The sequence below is a fragment of the Lathyrus oleraceus genome, chromosome 5 (assembly GCF_024323335.1).
Source record: "Lathyrus oleraceus cultivar Zhongwan6 chromosome 5, CAAS_Psat_ZW6_1.0, whole genome shotgun sequence".
In the NCBI taxonomy this organism is placed as follows: Eukaryota; Viridiplantae; Streptophyta; class Magnoliopsida; order Fabales; family Fabaceae; genus Lathyrus; species Lathyrus oleraceus.
This window is the reverse complement of record NC_066583.1, coordinates 36,311,889-36,320,650: the sequence shown is the minus strand read 5'-3', so window position 1 is coordinate 36,320,650 and position 8,762 is coordinate 36,311,889. Positions and strand designations below refer to the sequence as shown.

The window sequence follows — 8,762 nt, the reverse complement described above, 5'->3', positions numbered from 1 at the left end:
TAATAATCAAACAAAATATAAAGAAAGCATGAATTAAGCTGTCTTAATTTACTTAAATTGATTCTTAGTAGTATGATTTAGTCCAGAATTAAAACTCTTGAAAATATATAGACACTGTAAAAGACAATAAAATATTAGTAATTTCCTAAATAGTTTTTTTCCTTTTGGCAGCTGTATCCATTAATAAAATTAATTAATGACAAAAAAAAGTCATCATTTAAATTCATTTATGAAAAAAACGCCACCGTTGATTCGTTCAATATATTTATTTAGTTCATTCAACGAATATTTACAAAATTCTAGAAAATAGAAATTGTCAATTAAAAAGAAAATTTTGGCAAAAAATTCGAGTAGACGGTTGAACGGTTTTTATTTGCCACACGTGTGCAAAAAAAAAACTTAAACCCTTCAATCAAGCGTCACATTCGCAGGTTCAACACTGACTCAGTGAGTGAGTGAGTCACCTTCATCACTAACGAAGAGATTTTGGGGGTTTTAGAAGAGAGTTATAGAGAGAGAGAGAGTTAGGGAGACGCTGTTTTTCACCATGGGAGCTTGTGCTACATTTTCTCCGTGGACTTATGAAGACGATCTTTTACTCAAGAACTCCGTTGAGGTTTTTTAATTTTTCGTTTTTTTTTTTAGGTTTTTTATTTGTTTTTGAATTTGATTGTTGAAGTTTTTATGTTTGATTTTTAGGATATATAGCATGAACTCTAAATTGAAATTGAATTGGATTTTATTTCAGATTATTGTTAATATTAGTGACACATTGTAGTGTAAGGTTGTTTATCTAGGTTTTTATCTGTATATGAATGTTGATTTTTGTGTTTGTTTTTTTGGGATAGACCTCATGAGGTTTGAATTGAATTGAATAGATCTCTATTTCATTTTTCTTGCGTGGTCTGATATGATGAAGCGTCGACACCGGAAACACGACACTGACACTGACGCGTCGACACCGGTAACACGACACTGACACTGCCACCTCGACACCGGTAACACGACACTGACACTGCCACCTCGACACCGGTAACACGAAACTGACACTGCCACGTCAACACCGGTAACACGAAACTGACACTGCCACGTCGACACCGGTAACACGAAACTGACACTGCCACGTCGACACCGGTAACATGAAACTGACACTGCCACGTCGACACCGGTAACATGAAACTGACACTGCCACGTCGACACCGGTAACACGAAACTGACACTGTCACGTCGCTACTGGTCATAATTTGAAAAATGAATAAATTTAACAGAATCACAAGTGTTGTGTTGTTCGGTTTTGGACGCTGATAACCATTTCAATCATTCAGACACACCTTTTTCAGAGGTGTCAGTGCTACGGAGTTTGTCTCGTGTTTGTATACATTAGACAAGATAACCATTTCAGGATTCTGGTTTAAATCATTTTTTTGGATGATTTTGTATTTACAGAGCGGTGCTTCGTTGGAGGCACTTGCGAAAGGTGCGGTGCAGTTTTCTCAAAAATATAGTATTGGGGAAATAAAAGAGAGATGGCATTCTATCGTCTTCGACGCTGATGTATCCTCGGAAGCCTCTGCGGCTATGATACGTTTAAAAGAACAGGATATTGTTTCTGTTAAGAGAAAACCTGTCAGGGCTCGAGATTCTTACTATGCGATGTGTAAAAGAATGCGCAAAGAGGCACAAACTTCCATGGACTTCAATTTTTTGGTTGAACCAGAAAATGACATTTATGCTGTAAATGGAGACGTGTCTTTGGCTCTAAACTGCGTACCTGAGGGTTCAACTTGGAATCAATTTCCAAATCATGATCCGGCAAACTACGGTCTTCCAGAAAATATTATCGATGCTGATGTTGCAATTAATGGAGTTACTGATCAAGCGTTTTACACTGGAGTTGATGATACACTTGGGGAGAATTTTTTCATTGGCCAAAACCATATGCCCGTGGAGGATCATCAAATTATTGAAGGTAACCAAATTATTGAAGATAACGTGCCTCTGAATGGAGCTGCAGAGGAAATGGGTATTCCGTTAGAAATAGATATTGAAAAATTTATCAGAGATGAGGATGTAGAGGAAATATCTTTGTCTTCTTTTCAACAAATCAACAATGACCCTGCAAATTTATGCTCCGAGTTTGATGAAGATTGTCTATTTGATTCATCTGAGTTAGAGTGTGGAGATTCATTTGACGATTTACAGTTATCTTCACTTCCTGACATTCCGGACATTCCAGATTGGAGAACAGAAGAACATGACGGTATTCCATGTCATGGCTCAAAAGATTCGACTGCTTGTGAGGATGGTTACCTGAAAGAATTGTCCAATGATCTCTTAACCTTCACTGGCGAGGAAGAGTTATATCTGATGGATTATGTCGGAAAAGATGGGATTGGTAAATCTTATTATGATGGTCTGAGTTCACTTTTAGTAAGCTCTCCAATTGATGGTTCTTCAGATCAGATACCTGAAACGGATGGAGCAGAGTTATTATTGACCCTACCTGAAGAAGTCAAAAATCCGTGTGTTTCACATCGCACAAAAGTAGATGACAATGCAGGAACGGTCGAAACAGATTTGTTAGCTGCATTTGATGCACATGTTAATGATCTCTCAGCTTCATGTCGTGCTCGTGCAGAAGTAGATGACAATACAGTGTCAAAACCTAATGGTGTGCAAGTAGTTCACAAATCAGAGTTCGAAATGCCAACTTCTGCCTCAGCTAAATACCCTCAATTTCCTGAACTAGTTAATGGAGTTATTTTCTGTAGAACAAATACCGAGGACCCAGAAGTTCCATCCAATGATGATGTTTTTCTACCCTTTAATGAGCCTCCCCCAACAATTTTCTGCTCATCTGAACCAGCTGTTACAAAATCCAATAAGCCAGTTCCATCATCTGTTAATGATTGTGGATTTAGAGCTAGCAGAAGAGGTAAAGTTTTGATGCAGGTTGAACAAAAAAACTCCATAGGAGCTCATGTGCCTTCCCAGACAACAGGAGCCCGAGGGAATCCAGGGCCTGCTTGTGGTTCTAAAATAAACTGCGAATTATCTAATAACCATTCATCACACACACTGTCTAGGAGTGCAGTTATTGCTTCCCGTGGCTTAGGTGGAAGCAACAGTTTAACAAACAAAACTCATGCTACTCTACATGCAAATCCTAATGAAAAGCTTGTCAATGTTAGCTCCGTAAAGCATCTAAGCAATAATGTGACAAGTTTGTCACATGAGAGACCAGCCCTCGGAAAGGGTTTCATGAATCATGTCCAACCTAATGGTTCTTGCTTGGAACAGGAACAGAATGTAGCTTTGCCAGTTGAAGATAATAAGTTGCAACATGCTGAAATGGGATCTACAGAAGTTCTAAGGTCAGAGCTGGTGGTTATTCCTGAAAAGTTAGATGAGGAAGAGCAATTTATCGAAAGTGATGATGATATTCCTTATTATTCTGATATAGAGGCGATGGTAAGGCATGTTCTGTTGACCTTTCAGTCAACAGTTGGCTTAACCTTTTCCACAACTCTTGCAATTTTCTGACTTATTTATGATTCCCTCTTACAGATACTTGATATGGACTTGGAACCCGATGTTCAGGATTTATATGAGAATGAAGAAGGTAATACAATTGGTTTGTCCGACTTGCTAATTTGCTTTTTTTCCTATTGAAGAAAGAGAGAGAACTATTTGAATTAGTGATTCAACTATAGAACATTTCTATTTTCCTATTTGCTTTTTTGATGCTGTCTCATGGTACGGGAGGATGTTTCAGCTATTTGGGCAGTTGATAGGCTCAGTTCTTGTGAATGTTTTTGCCATAACCAACATATTACTGTCAAAAGAAAAAACAATCCACTTGTCTTTGTAATAAATTGACCGATTTGATTTAATTTGTTTGTGTAATTCATTGTTTTCTTATGACTTTATTATAGATTAACAATTTATATTCTGATTACAATTTAGTATCAAGATATCAACATGAGGAAACTAAGCGGACTATTGTGAGGCTGGAGCAGGGGGTTCACTCATGTACGCAAAGAGCCATGGCTTCACATGGAGCATTGGCTCTATTATATAGCCGCCACTCAAATTACTATATCAAGAAAACCGAGGTATTTGTCACTTAAGCGCAAAAACTTCTTTCTTGATCTACATGTTGTTTGAAGAAGTTTTCCAATTATTACTCTTTGAATGTAAGCATAACACTCATGTTTTTTAAATATTTTCACTATGGCATAAAAAGTCACATGCATTACAGATACAGGTTCACATATTTTCTGTTATGTCAAACAACAAAGATCTATTATGCAATTACTAACATCAATGGTTTCTGAAAAATGCCCCAACTTAACTTAACATTTTATTTTTTAAATTAGAAGAGTAAATGTTTTGTGATGTTTTAATATGTTGCGGAACAAATTTCACATGCACTAAGATTATTAGTAATATGGCCGTTTGTGTTTCTAGGTTGAGGTAGTAACCTTTTTTTTCCTATGTTTTGGAGTTATTTCTGATGAAAATAAAACAATCAAGGAATCAATAGTTGAAATGACCTGTTTTGCAATGATAAACATATATGTTCTTTGAAAAAGTGCCCCAGCTAAAATAACAGTCTGTTTATGTTTATAAATTTGGAGGGGTCAATATTTTCCGTGAGATCACAAATTAAATCACTCCGCAGGTTTTACTTGGACGAGCAACAGAAGGTGTTCATGTAGATATCGACTTAGGCAAAGGAGGTGGTACCAATCTAATATCTAGACGCCAGGTTGGTTATATTCAGTTATTTACCGACTATAACTTAATGCAGTGGACTATGCTGTGTATGCGTCTAAAAATTTGTTTTTCACTGGTAATGAACTAATCACATCAATATGCTTTAAAATACTTCAATGGAAAACTTTTGGTTTCCTGTTGCACACACGTCATCTGGTGCCCACACTGCAATGTCAGTTCTTCTTAAAATATCACATTGACGTACTTTAAATTCGAGTAAGGTGTTGTGTTGTCTTCACTACGAAATGTAAATTGACCTCAACATATTGATTGTAAAGTTTTCCCTTATTATGTTTTAGGCAATCATTAAGATGGATAAAGATGGATCATTCTACATTAAAAATATTGGCAAGAGTTCAATGCTGGTAAATAACAGAGAGTTGCACACTGATCAATCTCAAAGACTGCTTTCCCATCATTTGGTAGAGGTATTCTCACTGTTACTAAATGATGGCAACTGTTTTTTTTCTCCTGATAAAACAATTTTGACTGGCTTGCGAAAGTACTGGAAAATGCAGATTTTTTTCTATTGGATTCTTATTTTAATTGGAAATGTGATTTATTATCTTATTTTGCAGTTGAAGGGCATGCAATTGATATTCGAGATAAATCAAAGTTGTATGAAGCAGTAGCAGCTGACTCGTCGCAGCACTGACAATTTTCCGACCTTTCTGTGTGAATGTAAAGGTCCCCTAACACAGGAAGTGCTTATTGTACGCATTTGTACGCACTTTCTGATTTTTGATGAGGAGTGGCCCTGCTAGTATGACATTGCTTTTACTGGTGAAGTGTTTTTCCTGGAAATAGAGTTGCACAACACTTTTCTCCTCCATGTTCCTTTGCCTGCTAGAATAGATAATTCTTCAACCCAAAAGTTTTGTAGTATGGCAAAATTTATTGGAACCCAGAATCTGAAACCTGGTGCTGGTTTTTATCATTATCTTTAAATGCATAAAAAGAAAAAAAATACCTATTAAAATCGGGTTTTCATTGTTTTCAATGTTTTTGAACTTGTTCGTCCAGTTTGTTTACCAATTGTTATATGGAAACCATGATAGATTAAAGGAGATTATGCATTGATTGCATATGATTAGATTCAAATTACTAGTACAATATTTTTTCAATTCTATGTTGTTTTTTTCCTAATATTTTGTCAAGATAAATTGTAGTGCCAAATGGGACAGGTGGAACAAAACATGTGAGCTAGAGGTAAGGGTTCTGCTCCTTTGTGTTGCAGAATAAAAGATCATATAATTATATTTTCCAGTGTTTTTTTTTTTTAAAATCTTATCAGCAATGCAAACTAACAAACTCATCAAGTGGTTGAGTTTGATTGGCTTGAGTTTTACAAACAAAAAAAAAACTTACTTGTCTCAAATTGTGAATTTGCATAGATCAGATAATGAGATTGATCAAAAGTTGGACCAGTCTAGTAATAGGAACGAGAGAAAGTAAATTTGTAGTTTATTGTATTTCTTGTGTTGTGGTCCTTGATGTTGTGGTCCTTGCTCTTTTGCATCTGGGCATGGTCCTTGGGAACATGCCTATATTTTCTTTTCATCTTTTTAATTCTTCTGCTATTTTTATTTTTCACCTGTATAGATGAGTAGGTTAGTTTATCTTTAGATGTATGAAATCAATATCTCTAAACAAAAATGTGTTTGTGTTTGTCACATGTATGTGTCTGACACTGTGGCACCGACACACGATATTGATACTTGTGATAATGTAATTTGTTCTTTGTTTTTTTAAATATAATTATCGATACCAATGGGTAAGTATTGTGTTCCATGTTTGTGTATCTGTTGTGTCTTTGCTTTGTAGATCTTTATCCAATTAGTTTTCAGCTTTAGCTATTATATATCTAATCTCTCATCTTTCGACTAAAGAAACCTCTCTCTTTTAATTACTACTATTATTTTTAGTGTGGACCACAATGGGATGCTTCGAGAACGCAAAGTTTGCCATTGGAGAGGATGTTGTACATCTTTTTGTAAGATTAAGTTATTAGGTAAACAACTTTTGCTAAAAGAATTATGTTTCTTACAAGACAAATGAATCCATAAGATCTCCTCGATTGTGTTAAGCATGTGAAGAACAGGAAATGGGGAGAAAGTTTTAAACATTTTTTCGATTGTTTAATATGAAAAGTTGATAAGAATTTCGTACCGTTTCAAGAACACTTAATATCCAAACTTGTCAATTTCAAAAAGCAACTTGATAATGTAAGTGTCTTATTTTGAGTGAGTTGATTCTATTAAATTGATTATAACTAAAAATGAGTTAAAAATAAAATAATTTATGACTAAAAATAGTTGAAAATAAAATAATTTATGTTTGATGAATCATGTAAAAGTAAGTTGAATACTACACGTTTAAAAAAAAATACAAATTTTTGTTTTAAATCGAATCAATTTTAAAAAACATATTAAATTCTATTTGAGGGTAACTAAATACATGAAAATTAGTTCTATCGTCTAGAATTAGCGAATTTCTTAATGCATCTTATTGTTGTATTTTGAAAAATGAGAACACAATTTAGCGAAGCGTAATTGCACGCTCGTAGGATGGATTGAATAGAGTTGCCACTAAACTTTATTTATTTCTAAAAAGGAAAGGGAAAATATCGATAAAACCCAAGAAAGAACGACAATGATATTTATCGTAGCAATCAAATCAGGGTTCAGGAGTCGATTACGCAAGGAGAAGGTATTAACACCTCGCATGTCCATTGTACTCAACAGAAACCGTTTGGTTAGTTGTGCGCGCTAGTGTTAGCTTAGAAATGTTAGACTTCTTGAGTTATTAAGAGGGAAAGAAACATAGGATCAAAAGAAAAGAGAAAATATTTTTGGATTTTTTATTGATGTGTCGGATAAGATTTACAAATCTTGCTCTTACATATCTCCAGGTGCAATAGAGAACTTAAAACTACGTAGTTCTGGGTAGAAAATGTTTGTTGGTTGGTCGATTTTGATGAAAACTATTGTTGGCTACCCAAAACAAGTGGAGAAGGGAACACTTGCATCACAGTCGAATGAATTTATAAATCAACATTCTAGGGCAACGTCGCAAGCTTACTTACATGCTCAAGTGGACGAAACATTGTTTTTGTATCGTCTCAAGACAAAGTACATTTCGTTTGAGAAAAGAGTTTGAGGATTAATCGCATGACAGCGAGAAAAAAGTTTGATTGGTTTGAAGTATTTTAAGTAATGGCGAGAACTTGGATGAGCAAAATATTCATCTTGAATCCTAGCCTAAGGAGCTCGTGGTATCCACCATGTTCCTTTTCTATCTTATTTGCAAAAGTGTTTAATAATAATTAAGTATTTTTTGAATTCTGATTTGGGAAAATGAACTTGACGTTGGATCAAGCGTTTTGTTTGTGATACGGAAATGAAATGGTTTGAGAAATGACTTGAGAAAAGGGGTTGGTGTTGATAAAGTTGAACTTTTCAAAGAATTAATTTTATTTGTTAAGGATAATGGATGTTAAGCAATTGATTTTGGTTTGGAAAAGTTTTGATGTGATTTTGAAAAATATATTTAACGTTATCAAACACCTTTGATTTTTAGTATTTTTTGAAAGGTTAATTTTAAGAGTCATTTTATCTTTTTCAATTTACAATTATGCATCAACTAAAAATGTAATAAAATAAACTAAAAAATAAAGCAAATAATAAAAAATAAAATAAAAAAAATAATAAAAGGGAGGGGACACAGTATCAATACAAGAGATAAAAAAAATTAAAAAAAATAAAGAAAATAAAAGAAAAAACAAAAATAAATAAATAAGTAATAATAAGAAAAAAATAAATTAAAAATATACAAAAGATAAAAATAGACTGAAAATTGAGGGTGTAGCTAAAAAATGCTCTAGGCCTAAAGGAGTGAGCCTCACAGGGGTGTATTATGCAATTAGAGGGTGTGGGGAAGACTTCATCTTCCCCAACCCCACATTTGGTTACTATTCCCGTAGC

At 34.5% G+C, this 8,762-nt stretch overlaps 1 protein-coding gene across 2 annotated transcripts; it reads left to right on the top strand.

Annotated features, from left to right (window-relative positions):
- The first annotated feature begins 356 nt into the window (after positions 1-356).
- LOC127084559 (uncharacterized) lies at positions 357-5,779 on the top strand. 2 transcript variants are annotated; one of them, XM_051025041.1, is made up of 7 exons: positions 362-616; positions 1,447-3,471; positions 3,568-3,622; positions 3,967-4,115; positions 4,685-4,771; positions 5,079-5,207; positions 5,358-5,779. In XM_051025041.1, exons 1-7 carry the CDS (start codon positions 548-550, stop codon positions 5,409-5,411), a joined length of 2,568 nt encoding a protein of 855 aa, XP_050880998.1. In that variant the 5' UTR covers positions 362-547; the 3' UTR covers positions 5,412-5,779. The 2 variants fall into 2 exon arrangements, 1 of the variants encoding a protein (XP_050880998.1); XR_007788747.1 differs by lacking the exons at positions 5,079-5,207; positions 5,358-5,779 and having other exon boundaries at positions 357-616; positions 1,447-3,476; positions 4,685-4,772.
- Positions 5,780-8,762: the final 2,983 nt, after the last annotated feature.

Coding starts and splice junctions, on each gene's coding strand:
- LOC127084559 (XM_051025041.1), top strand. CDS start 548: ATGGGAGCTTGTGCTACATTTTCTCCGTGGACTTATGAAGACGATCTT. Junction 3,472..3,567: donor ATTCTGATATAGAGGCGATG/GTAAGGCATGTT, acceptor TCCCTCTTACAG/ATACTTGATATGGACTTGGA. Junction 5,208..5,357: donor TTTCCCATCATTTGGTAGAG/GTATTCTCACTG, acceptor CTTATTTTGCAG/TTGAAGGGCATGCAATTGAT.